Here is a 17,985-nt window from a genome sequence, read left to right as displayed (position 1 = left end):
CAGGCTGCCCCTTCAATGCAACTCAATAGAGTTGCTCATGAGTAACTCTGTAGGGAGGAACCCAGGTTCTAAAAAAATGGCACAGAGCGGGGGAGAAGGAGATGAAGACAAACTCCAGCAGGCTCCATTCAGCCATCCAAGAGTCACAGAGCAGCTTGCAATCACCTTCCCTTCCTCTCCCCACAACAGACACTCTATGAGGTAGGTGAGGCTGAGAGAGCTCTGAGAGAACTGTTCTGTTGGGAACAGCCTCTGACAAGGCAGTGACAAGCCCAGGGTCACCCAGCTGGCTGCATGTGCAGGAAGAGTGGGGAATCAAACTCAGTTGGCCAGATTAGAAGCCACCACTCTTAATCACTACAGCAAGCCAGCTCTAAGGAAGAACAAATTAACAGGGTGGAGTTTTCATCAGGTTCAAGTTAACTCTTTACGATCCATTTTGCTACACTTTGTTTTGCTGATTCCATGGGAAACATGGACAAAAGGACATTTCAATGGAATTCTTCAACCCAAACAGTGATTAGGCAAAGAAATGCCTGGGGGGATTTATCCTGTCCCCAGTACCCAGCACTTGAACATAGAAGGAGAAGAAGAAGAAGAAGAGTTGGTTCTTATATGCTGCTTTTCTCTACCCTAAGGAGGCTCAAAGCGGCTTACAGTCGCCTTCCTTTTCCTCTCCCCACAACAGACACCCTGTGAGGTAGTTGAGGCTGAGAGAGCCCTGATATCATGGCTCAGTCAGAACAGTTTTATCAGTGCTGTGGCGTTCAGATGACTCAACGCCTTGAAATTAACCACTGTGATTTGGGCTGGGCTGGTTCACTTCTACCTGCTTAGAAGTGGGGTGAAGCAGTGGGGCGGGCAGCCTGGCAGCTGAGAGGTCATTTAAGCCCCCTGAAGAACCTGCCAAACAGCTGATCTCCAGAGAGCTAGCTCTCTGCATAATCTGAAGAAGAAGAAGAGTTGGTTCTTATATGCCGCTTTTCTCTAACCGAAAGAGGCTCAAAGCGGCTTACATTTGTCTTCCCTTTCCTCTCCCCACAACAGACACCCTGTGAAGTGGGTGAGGCTGAGAGAGCCCAGATATTAGTGCTCGGTCAGAACAGTTTTATCAGTGCCATGGCGAGCCCAAGGTCACCCAGCTGGCAGGGGCTCCTGGGAACTGTAGTCCATGGACATCTGGAAGGCCGCAGTTTGACTACTCCTGGTATAGGGCATGGCTTCACAAATGCCAGCTCATGAACCTCCCAATTTCGTGGGTTTTAGAAGGCCATGGCTTGTTTAGTGCCCACCTCTGCTAGGAAGACCTGTTCTATTCTACTGCTGAGGAGAATAATTTTAAGTATTAACTGTATTCTTTCCAGTGGCTGGGTTGTCTCACAGATCACTTACAGGTTAGACAGGAAGAACTTTTCTAAGTGCAGCACAGGAATGAGACATTACTTACAATCTGTTTCTCTGTGTATTTGTTTGAACTGAGAAGATTCACAGCCTCCATGTGGCCAAAATCGATATCATGTCCCAGAAGAAAGATGAAAAGCAGCTTGCAGACATACTTTTTCTTACTGTAGCCATCAAGGGCTTTATCACCTAATAAGCAATTAATATCAATTAAAAAAGCAAAACAAACACTTCAATGTATTGTAAATACAACAAATGTTATATGCCTATTGTACGAATACAAGCACCACTGATGCAGGGCAGAACTTATTCCAATGCCATCTGGAGATCTTTCAGTTATCCCCAACACCTTGCGAAGCAGACAGAAAGTGCGGATAAGTAAGTGACATTTTTCTACCCAGACAACACAACACACTAAACCAGCCTTTTTCATCCTTTTGACCCTGGAGGAACCACTGAAATATTTTTCAGAAATAGTGACATGCCCCCTTCAGAGAAATAGGTATGGAAGTAAGATGCAGGGGCCAGCCAATCAATCAATCATTTACCATTTCCATTGTGGAGAAAAAGACTAGGCCGGTAGAGCAACAGGGGAAGTTGGCTCCAGTGACATCTAATGATGTCAGCAGCCATCCAAACTTCTGGGAAAAGCTGCATAACCTCTGGGAGAGGGGCTCTCGCATAACCCCAGAGTTGGGAATCCCTGTGGTAGAGGAATGCAACTTTCATAACTTCCCTTCTACCTGTAAGCTCCCACCACTTCATGCACTTCAAGGAAAGTGAGAGGGGGAGCTACCTGCAAGTATGCAACAAGTATTCTGTAAAGCTGTCCTTATCCTTGACCACAGATGGAAAAGTTATTCTACTAGAGCAGTGGTCCCCAGCCTTTTTATCACCGGGGCCCACTCAACACTGGGGCCCACTCAACGCCTTTTACTGAGGCCCGGTGGAGGGGGGTAGTTTACTCCTCTACTCTCAACCACTGCCCTAGTGCTCTCTGATCGCTATAGTAATGTTTAAACATTCCTTCAAAATAAGATACAGACACGCCACAACAATGAAGTGTGTTGTAAAGGGCTGGGGGGGATGAAGTAAAGGGCCGGGGGGGGGGAGAAGGCGCCCTTCGGGGCCCACCTCCAATTAGTTGAAGGACCACATGTGGTCGCCAGCCCACAGGTTGGGGATCGCTATACTAGAGGAACTGGTGCTATGTTGACAGAACAGAATATTAGGATCCAAGCCAATGTGTTTCAATGGTGCATCCATCATACCCTTGGTGGTGCAGCTTCAGAAACTGCAGGTCAGTAAGAATTCAGTAAGCAAGCTGTTACATAATAAGGGCTAATAATTCAGCTGTAGAGAAATGGGAACATATTTGCCTTTTGGCATTTTTTCCGTTTACTGAAAACATACAAGGAACAGCTGACTAAAGTTGGCTATGTGCATGAGAATATCCTTCTGGTTATGCAGCAAGCATAACTGGTAAATAAGAACAAGGCAGGGGATGGCCTTATGAGTGGATTAGATTTGCTTAGTCCAAAGAGATTCTTTCCCTCCAGGCAAGTGCAACTGCCTCACTCTCTAGACTAAAGCACAGCTATTACTTGTGAAATGAAATCAAACAAAAGAAATATATCTACATCAACGATTGTTTATTTTACAGCCCATCTTTTTGCTAAGACACAAGGCAGATTATAAAAATAAAACATTCCATTCAGACATCCAACTAACAATGCAATAAAACTAAGATTACAAAACTGGTACACCATGAGAACAAAAGACATGATGTGTCATAAACAATGGAGTTCCTTCCTTAAGGAAAGCCTGAAGAGTATGGAACTTTTCAGTTTTGAAGAGAGACCACCAAGGGGGGACATGATAGAGGTTTACAAAATAATGCTTGGGGTAGAAAGAGTTAACAAAAAGAAATGTTTCTCCCTCTCCCTAAATACCAGAACTCAAGGGCAACCAATGAAGCTGAATGGGAAGTGAATTCAGGACAGACAAAAGGAAATACTTTATATAGCAAGCGATAAAAATGTAGAATTTGCTGTTGAAGGATGTAGTGATAGTCACAGTAATAAATGGCTTTCAAATGGGATTAAGATAGATTCATTGTGGATAAGTGTATCATTAGCTACTAGCCATGGTGACTGAGGGGAACCTCCTCATCCACAGGCATTAATCCTGTAAATCTCATAGTCAGGAGGCAACATCAGGGGAAGGCCTTGGACACTATACCCTGTCATTGGCCGTTGAAAGGAACTGGTTGGCAACTGTGTGAGATAAGATGGTAGACTCTATGGACCATTGGTCTGATTCAGCAGATCTCATCTTATGTTCTCAAAACAGAAAATAAAACTAGGAGGAAGAAAATACATACTACAATCCTATCCCTTTTATGTAAACACAAGCATGAAACATCCCATTACAATACAGCACTATTCCTTTTTAAAAAACGGCCTCCTGAACATTTCTGCATTACACAAATTGAGGAATGATAAAAGTCTGGAAGCTTTCATGACCTCCACACAGAAGCTATTCCAGGAGGTGAGAGCCACAATGGAGACTGCAGTTAGAGCGGAAGCTATCAACCTTGCTTATTTGACAAGTGGCACTCTCGGAAGGCTTTGCTCAGGTTAATAAAACTGTCGTAGTGGAATTCAGCAAATGGGGTAGTCCTGCTGATAATATTAGTTCAAGATCATGAAGGGCTTTGAAAGTGATAACTAGTAAAAATTAGTTTCACAAACCAGTGCAATATCTTTAACAGCTCCTTGCGGAGCGGATAAAATAAAGCAGTAAGGGCTCTATTGGAGGGCCCTGTCCGGAATGAGGAAGGGTGCCGATAGGCCCCCTTCCCCCGGACTGACAATCGGAGGGCCTAAGGGGCAGGCGCAAAGCGCCTGCCAATTGGCCCCTCTGATTGTCAGTCCGGCGGCAAGGGACCAATCGGGAGGCGTGAAGTGCCTCCTGATCCTCCCCCCCTCCGAGGTCAAACCCATGCGGCCGGCTGCCGCCATTACTTGCTTTGCCTTTGCCAGGGCAGCTTGGAGGCTGCGCCCACGACCGTGAAGAAGATACCACTCTGCGCAGCCAGCTGCCACTGCCTGCCCCAGCAGCGGCAGCGGGGCTGCAGCGCGCCAGCACCACAGGCGGCAGAGCTGTCAGCAGCGGCGGAGCCAGCGCAGCCTTCAGCGCCGGCAGCGAAACCGGCGGGGCCGTCAGCGGAGACGTCTGCAGCGGCGGCGGAGCCAGCAGCGGTGCCACAGCCGGCGGAGGCTTCTGCGGCGGTGGCAAAGCCAGCGGGGCCATCAGCAGTGGCGGTGGGGATGTCCGCGGCAGCGGCGAAGTCACCGCAGCCAGCAGCTGTGTCGCCGCCCCTTGCTGCTGCTACGAGCTCTGCTGCTGCCGCTTCCTCAGCCCGTCGCTGCAGCAAAGCCTCCTCCTCCTCCTCTGCCCGCCCGTCAGGCAGCCAGCCTCCTCCCGCTCGCCAAGGGGGCAGGGTCTGCCGTGTGGCCTGCGCACCCACTCCGGAGGGCGGCAAGAAGAGGCTGAGGAGCCCTCAAGGAGTGGCCAGGGCAGCCAACGCGACGGCGCTCTGACAGGGAAGGCAGTGCGGCGGCTGAGGAGAAGGAGAGTACCTCAGAATGGCTCTCGGCTCCACCTCATGTCTAAGGTTTAGGTAGGCCGTGCCGTGGGAGGGGGGGCAGTCTAACCGCTAGCGCCCGCTGTATTTAGACTACAGTGGGCTTATCTTCCAGTCTCTTATATATCCCAGAAGCTTCCTTAGGGACAAAAGTCAGAAGGTTCAGATCCTAATACTGGCAGGTACTTTGCTTCCACAACAGCTGAACCATCCTTGTTGTCTTCCACACAGCTTTCTGATGGAGCACTATATGCCTTGAGATTCCTGAGACTGGAACAATTACTTTAACACCCAATGCACTACTTCAAAATAGCTAGGGAATCATGAATCTTTACCACCGCAGAAATTCCCCACAATTACATATGTGCCAGAGTCCAAGTTAGAGCAGGAAATACTGCAGAGTTATTTTGTTCAGCTAGATGTGTTGTAAAGAAAGGGATATGTTTTGAGGCCTTTTTGCTTTTTTCAGAATAGGTTCACCTCTGAAAAAATCTTTGCATTGCCATTTTTGTACTGTTTCAAATGTTAAGAAAACTTTGGCACTGGTCTTTTCCCCAAAAGAGGAACTCTTAGTGCCTACATATCATATCAATTGGGCCCATCTAATGCCATGTTGAATGCCATGTTGCATTCACTGGCAGGGGCTCCTGGGAATTGTAGTCCATGGACATCTGGAGGGCCGCAGTTTGACTACCCCTGTTCTAAAGCCTCCAAAATGAGCCCTGCCCATAAGGAGGCTTTAGAACATTAAAGATGCCAACACTGAGGGAGGGGGAAGGGGCTGCTACCTGGGGCCGCCTGCGTTACAATTTATGCTAACAGCCCAGCTTAGCTGTCACCATCAGCTCTAAAGAGGGTGGCCCCACTGCCTTAAAATGTTCCCTTCCCACCCTACCTTGGCAGGTAGGTGGGCAGATCCTTTAAAGGCACTAGGGCTACCTGCCTTACAGCTTGGCTAACACCATTAGCTCTAACACAGGTGGCACTGCAGCAGACTCCCCCCCCCCCCTTAGAACCTGTTGTATTTTTACTGCAATGGGCTTTTCTGCAAATATACATTCCACTACAACAACCTTTCACAACTTTTTTACCATTCAGAAACCCTGAAACATTCTTCAGGCTTCGAGAAACCCCAGAAGTGATGCAATTTTCCAGATTTTGGTTAGGAAGCATAGCTGCATACATCCCCAACCAGGCCCCCTTCCCTATCTCACCCCTTCCATGCCCATCACTGGCCATGTTGGGAGGGGAGGGCTGGTCAACATGACCATATATGTTCATATCACCCAATAAATGTTTAACAAATTTAAAACACTCACATATATAAATAACTCTCTCGCATTCAGGAAACCCTTGCATGGATTGCTGTGGTGAGGTGTTCTGGGGTCAGATAGGGCACTAGTAGCTTCACTTGGTGAAGGTGGAAGCAGTTGCACTACACTCTTGTGACCTGAGCTTCCATTGATAAAGCAGGTTTCTGACTGACTGCATTGTTGTAAGTTGAGCACCATTCAGGCTGGGCAGATGTGCTTCCTGGTCTGACCCTTTCCCACCTATCCAAAGGACCTCCATCATTCAAGGGGTTGAATTTGATGTGACTATGCTGAAACTATTCTTCTACAGCCTTCAGATACCTGGCCAAGCAATCTGGGAGGTTATTAGGCTGGCCATCTGGAGATAGAGCTGGGTGTTGCCTGCATATTTGCGGACAATAGCTTTGGACCAGCTAGGCAAGAGGGCTCATGAAAAAACTGAATAGTGTTGGGGAGAGTACCGGTCCCTGTGGGATTCCACATTGAAGTTCATTGTTGTGAATTTAACAGGCAATTGACATGATTTAATCCTCATCCCGAAGATGGACAAAGTGCCTTTAATCCATTTACTGTGTTAAAGGTTGGAGGAAGATCGTGTTTTCGAGATTTTGTCAACTTAGATGCTCACAAAAGCCTCACGGCTAATGCCCAACTGGTTGTCAGTTTGACGCCTTCCAACAATGGTGATTAGTGATGAAATTATTTTGAACAGTTGTGCTGGGAGCAAATGCAATGGAAGCTGCATAGTATCTGAAGCAAAGCCTCACTTCGGAATTCATTTGGATGCTGTGAGTCCACACTTGGCTTTCTGCATTTCGGCTTTTCTCCCCTTGTTTCCCAGGTTAAAATTCACGATATGATTTCTGCATCTGAGTCGGAAGGAGGCAGTTTTGCTCCCTTTCCCTTTTCCAAAAAGGTTTTTTTGTAGCAGAATCGTGCCTGCTTGTATTTAATTCCCCCATTCCGTCCCCTCAATCGCCCTCCTCCCACCAAAATATAAGTGATATGATTTTTTCAAAAGTAGGTTATTTTGTTACAACACTGCTGCAGTGAAATGAACAAGGCCGCTGCTATTTTTATACTTAAAAGGACAGTGTTGTGACATAACCCTTAAAGAAAACCTCAAATGTTTAAAATGGAGAGGGGGAGGGGAGGATGGCAATAAGGAAGGGCGCATGCAAAAGCCATTCAAAATGGCAGATTGAGGAAAAACCCAAATGAAACATTTCTCCATTGGGCAGTCCCAAATTAGATTCCACCTTGAAAAATGAAATCACTGTAACTGGAAATTCCTTAATCACATGGTCAGAGGCGATCCAGGCCTGCACCTGGAAATGTGGATTTTAGTGAGGATGAAAACATTGGTCCTTTAAAAAGGAAAATCCAAGCAATATTGCTAGCACAGAAACAGTCTTGGAATACACAAGCCTTGCACGTGAACAAGTTCATCCAATCCTTAAAGTCATAAAGCAAATAATGAAAAGGCTAGATTCAAGTGGGTAGCCGTGTTGGTCTGAAGTATCACAACAAAATCAGGGTCCGGTGGCACCTATAAGACCAACAAAGATTTATTCAAAGCATGAGCTTTTGAGTGCAAGCACTCTCAGTCTGAATAATGAAAATGCTGTAAAAGTAGCTAAATTCACAAGCTGTGCAAGACTACATGCTAAAGACAAAGACTGATAGTTTTGAATGGAGGATCCACACGCTACCCACTGACAAATGAGGGAAAAGGTTAATCTGGCCATAATGACAGTAGTACTGGCTGACTGATATTGAATCCTTGAAGGAAAGGCCAAAGATATCAAGTCTGCAGCTCTAGTTCTGTAGCAGTAACCTTAGCACTGGCCAGAATTCAGACTGGTTTTGGAAATTTATAGTCTGCTGATCAAGTGCCTTGTCTCAAGTACAAGTAACATCTGGTCAGACAGCCCATGAAAAAAGGATTTCACCTTATACCTAGTATAGTTCTTCTCTCATCTTTCAAATTTCAAACACTAAGCAATTCTATGGATCAAAAAGCCAGATACAATTTTTTGAGGCCTCTTATATTTCTAAAGTCCAGATGAGCACTTCCAGTGTTCAGGTCCTACAGAAGCCAGCCTTTCTCTGAAGTATGCTTTGGCCCATAGACTTGATTAAGGTCCTTAATGTCCTAAATAGTAAACATTTTAAATCATTGTATGTAAAGGAGCCAACTGTATATTTAATATTTCTTTTCATGTATTTTATGTATGCTGCTTTATTTATGCCGGACCATTGATAAAGGCAGTTATGATAAAATGTCTGATCAGTAGAGGCATTAGTATGAATGTACACTTGGGTGTTAGGGGCTATATTTTAAGCCTTGAGTTTTTAATTTTAATAAATATTAATATTCAATTTTAAATTACATTCTATCTTACAGAGGCTTGACCACATTTTCCTTAATTTGACCCTTTTTTGGGGGGGGGGCCTTGACGGGTCAGGATATTTTCTCCTTTTTGTTGTGGTCTGACACTAACAATAAAAGTGTAGTGTAAGGAATCATCTTAATGTATTGTAAAGATACATTTTATAAGTAGTTTGAATAGACTAATGTGTAAACTCCTCTAAAACCTCATATTTCAAAACTGGAAGTTAGTTTTGACAGAACTGCACTTCGTTCTCTCAATTTGCAAAACTCAATAAATTCATGAGAAACAGGAAAAAACAGGAGAGTGCAAGTCAGCACTTTCCAAGCAGTGACTCGGTCAAATGATTCAACTTTTTCTTGGAAAGAGTCTTTGTTAAAATGAACTAGAAGAATGCTTACCAGTCTGTTTCTTTAAACACAGCCATGTCTAAAAGTGTACATGTCAGCAGACACAGAAAGTTTATTTTAAAAACTTGCGTTTGTCTACTGGACAGGCAAGTTAAAAAAATGAAGAGCTTAGACGAAAACTCAAACTGATAAACACACTCAAATAATTTTGTTTGAGTAGAGAATGTTTAAATTTTAAAGCAGCCTATCTCAACTTTTTTACTGTTGAGAAACCCCTGAAACATTCTTCAAGCTTCGATAAACCCAAGTGGTGCAATGAATTAGCCATTTTGATTCCTTCATATGTTAGTTTTATGCATATCTATGCAGAACACTTGTGCTGCTGCTGCCCAGTATTATGCATCGTGACAAAATTGGGCTTCTTATATAATACAGGAATAGCTATATAAAACAGTAACACCACTTCAGTTCTACAGGACACAGGGATCTCAAACAGGGGTCCTTCACATCACCCACTGTTTGGGATTTTCAGCATACCAAGCAGATGCTCTAGCACTGAGCTCCAGCCACTCCCATACCTTCAAAGAGAAAAGAGGGCTGTGTTACTTCCTGACCACAGGACGTTTATAGCTGGGATCAGAAAACACTGAAGACAAGGCTAATTTCCCTACTGCTGCTGGAGCACTGCTCCATAATTCCTGCAAGTAATCATGGTGAGCAAGGAAAGATCATTTAATAAACAGCCTAGGCAATATTAAATTGGAAGGTGAGAAAGTTAATAATGTACTTATTTCTTTTAAAAATTGAATTGATGATCCATACTATCAAAATCCATTGGCTCAATTCAGGTAAGGAAGAGAAGACTAGAAAGAATTATCTCCTCCAAGAAAGGGACAAGAAGTTTCCCAACCACAGCCAAACAAGACTAGATCCTTCATCCTGCCCTTTTGCAATGTGAGATCTTGTGCACGGATTAAAAAACTGAGGTCTGCTATGCAAAACATTATAGTTTTGTTTTGTTTTTTTAATTATCACACCCATCCAGTCTGACATACTGCAAACTACCATGGGTTTGCTTGGTGGGAAAGAAAGATGGTAAAATAAAAATACAAGAGCTTTAATGTTTTAGTGTCTAGAGTGATCATTGGTATGGATTATCATTTAGGAGGCTATTAATACAAATGGAATATAATTTAAATAAAAACTGGTTTCTCTTCCTTGTTATTAATTCACCAGTTGTAGGTGTAAAAGTCGCCTTGATTTAACATCAACCAATCATGCAAGCTACTCATTATATAATGGAAACCCAGTAAGATAGTAGTTAGAGGTTAAATCAGCATCAAACAGATGAAATGTCTCCACTCAACCCTAAAGCCTTCTGGGCAAACTTGTCTATTTATTCTTTCACAGGAAGAAAGTAGGAATAATGTAGGTTTAAAAGAAAAGTGTTTAGGTTTGTTGAAGTTTTTTTGGGGGGGTAGGGAGATGGTAGGGGAGAGAAACTGCTGGGCATATCTACCAGTAGACAGGCTAAAGCAGTATTTCATTTTAAATTACAGGAACGTAAAGAAAGAATTTTTAAAGAAGTGTTTGGATGGGTGCAGTCACAGTTCTTCAAAGTAAGGCTGCACAGGTATCCAACACAAGTGAGTGTCTAGACTGTGCTAACCACAGAATAAAACAACAAAGGGTTATTTTACTGTTTGTTTTTCCTTTTAGTTTGTGAAAACTACATTGAGATATTTTTCTTAATTTTAATTATGTTGTTCAGTGTGGATTCAGTGTATCCAAATAAAAGAGTTACCAGGTCCTCCTGGCCACCAGTAGGGGATGGGGGGGGAGGTAAGATTCTTCAGAAACTTCTGAAGAATTGAGGATGGATACTGGGGAGGACAGGAACCTTAGTGGGGTATAGTGCCACAGGGTCCACCCTCTAAGGCATCCTTTTTCTCCTTATCATCCGGAGAGTTCCCTGAAGAGCTGAAGGAGGCAGTGGTTTGCCCTCTTCTGAAAAATCAATCTCTGGATCTGCGGGACCCCGCCAACTACCTCCTGGTTTCGCATTTGATGTTTCTGGGTAAGGTAGCTGAGAAGGCCCCTGTGGACCAGGTCCTGGCATTCTTGGAGGAAACTTTGGCCCTGAACCCATACCAGTTGGACTTCATAGGGTCCACAGGGTGGAGACTGTGCCTTGATGAATGATCTCTGGTGCCAGCTGGATCATTGTGTTTTTGGATGTTGGCTGCATTTGATTTAGTCGAACATGAGTTGTTAGCACACGGCCACACCAAGACAGGGATTAGGGGAACAGCCTTACAGTGGCTATCTTCTATCAACAGAACCAGAGAGTGGGGGAGAAGTTGTCACAACCCTATGCACTCCCCTGTGGGGTGCCTCAGGGGGCAAAACTCCCCCCCAATGCTTTTTAACATCTATATGGACCCTCTTGCACAGATGGTCGAGGGTTTGGGGTTGGATTGTCACCAGTATGCAGATGACACCCAACTGTATCTCCTGATAGCCGGCTGGCTGGCCGGACTCTCCCCTGGAAGCATTTGCCAGTTGTTTGGAAGCGGTGTCTGGATGGCTCAGGCAGCTGCCTGAAACTCAACCCCTCCAAGACAGAGATCCTGTGGCTGGGTAGAAGAGGGCAGGATCAGGAAGCATGCCATCCCTCCCTGTTTGGGGTTCAACTTATGGCTGTACCTACTGCCAGGAATTTGAGGGTTATCTTTGTTGTCTCCCTTTCTATGGAGGCTCAGATCATGAAGGTAACCCAATTGCTGTTTTACCACCTGCACCAGGTGAGGCTACTAGTACCCTACCTCTCTCCAAAACACTTGCCCACAGTGATCCATGAAACAGTCACCTCCAGACTGAACTTCTGTAACTAACCTTGTCTCTGACCCAGAAATGTCAGCTGGTACAGAATGCAGCTGCCAGGGTCCTCATTAGGACATCTTGGAGGGCCTACATTCAGCAGGTGTTGAGACAACTACACTGGTTACCTGTCTGCTTCCTCATCAAGGTCAAGGTTTTGATTTTAAAGGCTATATGCAGCCTGGGTCCTACCTATCTGAGGGAGCGCTTATCAGCTTATGCCCCTTATAGGGCTCTTCACTCTGCGTGTAGATATTTGTTGGTTGTCCTGAACCCCAGGGATATCCGCCTGTCCTTGACTGGGGCCAGGGACTTTTCAACCCTGGTCCCAGCCTGGTGAAATGAGCTCCCAGAAGAGATAAGAGCCCTGACAGAGCTATCTAGGTTCTGCAGGGTCTGCAAGATGGAGCTCTTCCACCAGGCGTTTGGTTGAGGCCAGGGTGAAGATTGACTGGAGTTAAGATCTGGAGGTACCATCTTATTTTGTATGTCCCATACTGAACATGTAAGATCAGGACCAGTAACCATTCTATTAAGATCTTTACTTGTTCCTCAGTTGGGACCAGCTGAGTTAGATTGGGAGAAAATGTTTTGCACTGCCATTTTTATGACTGCTGATTTTATGATGAATGTATTATGTTTTAATAGGATGTTTATGGGTTATGCTGTTTCATGGTTTTATTTTGTAAGCTGCCTCAAGACCACTTTATCAAGAGAGATGGAGTATAAAATCAAAAATAAATAAATATATCTATATCTGGGAGGACCCATATCCAACCTGTGCTAAGGCAGCTGCACTGTTTGCTGGTTAGCTTCCAGATAAGGTTTAAGGTTCTAGTCCTTTCCTTAAGACCATCTGCAGCCTGTGCTGCAGTTATCTGAGTGACCGCTTGTCTCCTTATGCCACCCATAGGGCTCTTCGCTCAGTGGATTTGAATCCTCTTGAGCCAGATTGCACACTGTATGTGATCATATATAATTTCCCTCAAACTTAAAAAAGATGCTTAAAGAAGTTGCTTTCTAAGAATGGGGAGGGGGGTAATGTTTACCCCTTTCTCTGTCAGCCATTTTCTTGGCTCACAATTCTCCTCCACACCACACACACACATGAGGTACAGATCTTCTTACCTTCTTCCACCTGCAAAGAGGAGAAAACTGGGGAGGCACAATTTTGAACAAAACTTTTTTTTGAGAAAAAAGGTGTTGCAGTGATCCTGTTGTGACGTTATTGAAGAAGTTGGATACTGGGAGTATATATTTCAATGATTTTATCAGTTAGCAGATTTCTAGGGACCTAGTTTGTAAGACTGAGGTATTTGGGGATGGTTGCAGGATGCAAGAAAATGTAGTTATATCCTAAGTTGATGACTTTAAAGATTTTTTAAGTCATGTATACCTAAAGCAACATTTCTCAACCAGGGTTTTGTGAAATACTAGAGTTTCTTGATGGGCTGGAAGGGTTTGTTGAATGGGTGGAATTAATTTTTTAAATATAATTCGTAAATTTATTAAGCATTTATCAGGTGATATGACCATATATGGTCAATGCTGACCCACACACCCCTCCCAGAAATGGCCAATGATGGGTCTGGAGGGGGTGGGAATGGGAGGGGGCCCCAGGTGTGCATATACAAAGCTATGCTTTCTAGCCATATTCTGCATGAGCGCACCATTTCTGAGGTTTCTTAAAGCTTTAGGAATATCCCAGGGGGTTCTCAACGGTAAAAAGGTTGAGAAAGGCTGTCCTAAAGTATAAGCACCACAAGTATTTCAAGCAAATACCCATCATATAGGAACAGTGGTCAAAAGTGGGACTGATTTTGAGTTGCTGTTGAGTGTACACAATGTAACACACAGTACACAATGTAGTACACAAAGTAGGCTTCTTGTAGGTTAATATGTGAAATAACACCATGATCAGACTAGAAAACTAGCGGGTTTCAGAAACAATGGCTTCATTTTCAAAGTCTTAGAATTGATGTTTAAGGGAGAGGGGTAATTAGTGCTTCATGGGTGTAATTAATATTTAAATCCAGAATGTATGCTTACATTGCTGATGTTCTTTAACCGCCAGCAACTCAAATGTGTCCTTGAGGAGTGTTTAAGAAATCTGTTTTGCAGAAGCAACACACTTGCATAGGACTTGGAGACGATACCATGAAACAAAGCCTCTCTATGAGTGCAAAGAATAGATGATGCACACAATATGGCTTTATTTTTGCAGATTTTGTTGCCAAAAAGATCTTGCCAGCCAACTTTAGATGAGTCACTGCTACAAATGTGCCCAGCATCGAGCACAGCCATGCAAGCTGGGATCACAGCGTTCTAGTAAACAAGCACTAAAGTGTTCAAAATGCCAGTTGATGATACTCTATCTCTTGAATGGCTGCTCCCCATTTTGAATTCAATCAGTTTAGCAGTTTCTGATAAAATGATTCATGCTTGCAAACCTAACAGGTCAGTCAGGTTTTTTGAAAGGTCATAACAAGTTTAAAAATTAAGTAATTTCCAGCATCTTGACTTCTTGTTGACTTTGAAAAAAAGTGGCTATTTTGGTAAGATCTCCAATCTGATAAGGTAGCAGCCAGTCCATCTTTTAGGGAGCAACTTAAAGACCAGAAACAGCAAGTTTCAAAGCACAATTGCTTTTTTCCCCTTCTTCTTCTTCAAATTAGGTCTCCTGACACGAGTTACTTCATCTGCTTATGTGCATTGGCAGCTGGGTCATCATATTCCGCCGCCCGAGGGAACCTCCAGCAGTTGCGCGAAGCGCGGCTGCTGGGGGTTCCCTCCCTGCTAGACTCACGTGCCTTCTCCCCTTTCAAAACCCCTTTTTATAAAGGGGCTTTGAAACTAGTAAATATAATAATAATAATAATAATAATAATAATAATAATAATAAATATAATAATAACAACAATGTTTTTACTCCCATAATTAAATTCAAAGGATATCAAGGAGGTGGTAATAAGGTGATTAAATTACTTATTTTGTGGTTTTATCTAGAATGGCACTGCTCAAGGCCCGTGGGTTATATGAGCAGTATCATTAAATTTTATCCTCACAATAAACTTGTTAAGTGAGTTAAGGTAAAAGTTCATGACTGCCTGAAGGTCACCATGATAGCTTCATGGGAAGGAGAGTTGGATCAGGTCTCTTCAGTCTTTTATGTGTGCTCTAGCAACTACCACCTGAATAGCTCCCTTCAGCTGCTGTGGCCCTGCACAATGTATCATGTTAGAAAGCCACAATTGGTTCACACCTTTTCAGTTGTGCTAATGTGCATAAATAAAACAGGGGAGGACCTGTAGCATAGCAGAATGGAAATCTGGCATATCCAGTTAAAATGATGAAGTATGTGGTGGTGAGAAAGACCTCTGCCTGAGTCCCTGGGAAGCCACTGCCAGTCAGAACAGATGATACTGAAAGTTATTTCTCTGTACCACAATGGTGAGAAACTAAAATTATAAGAGTAAGCCTTAAATGCTAATATGTGAATGTGTCTTGTAGGAGAGGGGGAAATTAGAAGCAACAAGCAGAGTGATTTAATTTTGTTTTCTGAATTGAGTCAGTGAAGCCTACTTGCCCTCGTGCTTTCAGAACCATTTCCATTATGGAGGTGGGCTATAGTGAGTGGTGACAAGCTGGAGGCCAAGAATACAATGTTGAGGTTCTACCTAGGTTAAAAAGAACACTGCCAACAATAAACCTGTTCTTTGTTGCTGCAATATATAGCCCAAATGCAAGTTATTCAAAACCAGTATTGTATCAGCATGCCACAGGGAGAGGTGCATGTCCCATGCTGGCACGTTACCATGAAACAGCGTGTTAACTACCAACTGAAGTTCAAACTTATTTTCCAAGAAGGGCAATACCATATTTAGTAGATAACAGTAGACAAACCACTATCAGGAGACAACCACTATCTTTCCTAAACAGCGTTTTTAAGAAGTATTCTGTCAGTGAAAGTACTCTTTTCATTACCCTGTACTTTACAATAGCAGGATACCAAAAGCATCTTCAAATGCTTTTAACAAAAAGGGAATGTCACACAAGCCTAAAACCAGACATATAGAGCAATGGTCAGAAGATACTGGAACAGGTACTCATCAACTTTCTATTTTCATTTGGCAGTTAATAAAACTATTTTTAACACAGTTCCTTCTGTGACTACTTAAGTCCACAGATAGCCACCATGAAAAGACAAGACATATCTTTCTACAGACCTGAGAAGGAAACCCCAAATCTAAATACTTTGTGGGGAGGGGGTGGGCAAAAAAAAATCCAGAAAAAGTAGTACCTGTACCTTTAAGAAATTAATGTTCTGAGCTCTCCGATCAGTGTGGGGGTTGCTAAGCAACCACCATAACACTGCCAGACTTCAAATATTGGTTTCTATAAATAAATAATGAGGGAGCTACTGGCACAGCTCTTTCCAAGACTATTTGGACCTCCCAGTCCACCACCACTCCCCTTCCCTCCTGCCCTTGAGTCAGGAGTCATCAGGGCCAGACCTATGCTGTTGTAAGCCGCTGCAACCTAGCTGGCTAAGAGTGGCAGCATAGTAGTAGTAATAATAATAATGATAATAATAATATATGCAACCTTTGGGCAACTTGCACAACTTACCCAGAAGTATACCTGATACCACATAACTTGCCTGGGCCCAGCAGCAGCCTACCTGTGTGATTTGGTCAGGCTCTGCATATTATTGGAGGCCTGATCTCACATGGTTGCTCAAACTTAATTGGTAAAGAAGTCAAACTGCTCAACAGATCTTTGTTATGTCTTACATGTTTCTTCGATATTGAAATATATGCATGCTTTGATAGCTACCATAAGGTAATATGTACTAAACACCCAGTTCAAAAGTATTTGACAGAAGACATTTGTGAGATAGAAAAGATAAAGTACTGTTGCCACCTGTCCACTGTGCTGGCTCACATCTCTACATCTTTGGCTTGTAATCAGGACATAACATCCCACATACTCTGGAGAGTTGTCTAGAGGGGTATTTGCAGGGTAAAAGGAGGCCGACGGAATTGGTCTACTTTACGCAAGTCACCTCTCCCTGGACCATCTGTTTGTGCCAGAACTGTATGTCAGCAGTCAAATTAACTGGCCATCATTTTTTAAATAAAAAATGACATTTTACAAATACCTCCCCCAAAACAATTGTCACTTGAGTTATTCTGCCTAACATCACCTTGATTCAACTGAAACAACTCAAAGTAAAAACAATATCATGTAAACTAGAGCAGTGGTCCCCAACCCCTAATCCGGAGATCGGGACCGGTCCGCGAGTCATTAGGTACTGGGCCACGGCTCCTCCTTGTCCTCCTTCCCGGCTGCTGCCCTGGGGGCTGCCCTGCCACTTTGCTGCTGGCTCACCTTTGGTACTCTCCAGCGGCCGCCATGGCTAGGGCTCTCCCTTGATGTGGCACTGCGCAGCACCCCCCAAGCAGGCAGCGGGAAGTCAGGGGCGCCGGTGGGAAAGCAAGTGGAGCAGGGGCGCAGGCAGCGATGTCCCTCAGCAAAAGACTACCCCCCCCCACGGGCCTCAGTAAAATTGTCAAGTGTTGACCGGTCCCCGGTGATAAAAAGGTTGGGGACCACTGAACTAGAGTTTCTTTCTAGGAAAATGTAATCTTTAACTATAACTTTATTTTTTAAAAAGCATATATATTCTTGTTCCAGTCTGCAATCCCTATTGTCATTCACTAGTTACTTACCTTTAAACTTGGATCGAATGTTTGCCAATTCTTTGTTTATTCTCTTTATCTCTGCCTCTTTGCTTTTACCTAAAAACAAAGAAGAATCCAAATCAGAGTGCAATCCCTATTTGCCTATAATAATATGGAGCCCTGTAATCCCAAGTAGATCTGCAAAGAAACATTTTTGAATGTGAACATTTCTGTTCTTCAAACTGTCAGTGAACTGTCAGACATATATCCAACATTTAAACTGCACATGAACTGGCAGAAGTTCAGAATTTAAGC

At 43.7% G+C, this 17,985-nt stretch overlaps 1 protein-coding gene across 7 annotated transcripts in view; it reads right to left on the bottom strand.

Moving 5' to 3' along the window:
* AP2A2 (adaptor related protein complex 2 subunit alpha 2) overlaps nt 1-17,985 on the bottom strand; it is a 69,148-nt gene that overhangs the window by 30,697 nt on the left and 20,466 nt on the right. For all 7 annotated transcript variants that reach the window (XM_077321438.1, XM_077321441.1, XM_077321439.1 and 4 more), the window contains exons 2-3: nt 17,719-17,787; nt 1,448-1,590 (exon numbers count right to left, since the gene is read on the bottom strand). In XM_077321438.1, coding sequence (XP_077177553.1) covers nt 1,448-1,590; nt 17,719-17,787 — 212 coding nt within the window. The remainder of the gene's footprint in view (nt 1-1,447; nt 1,591-17,718; nt 17,788-17,985) is intronic.

This window comes from Paroedura picta, chromosome 2 (assembly GCF_049243985.1).
Source record: "Paroedura picta isolate Pp20150507F chromosome 2, Ppicta_v3.0, whole genome shotgun sequence".
In the NCBI taxonomy this organism is placed as follows: Eukaryota; Metazoa; Chordata; class Lepidosauria; order Squamata; family Gekkonidae; genus Paroedura; species Paroedura picta.
The sequence above is the reverse complement of the archived record's forward strand: the minus strand, read 5'-3'. Positions and strand labels throughout refer to the sequence as shown.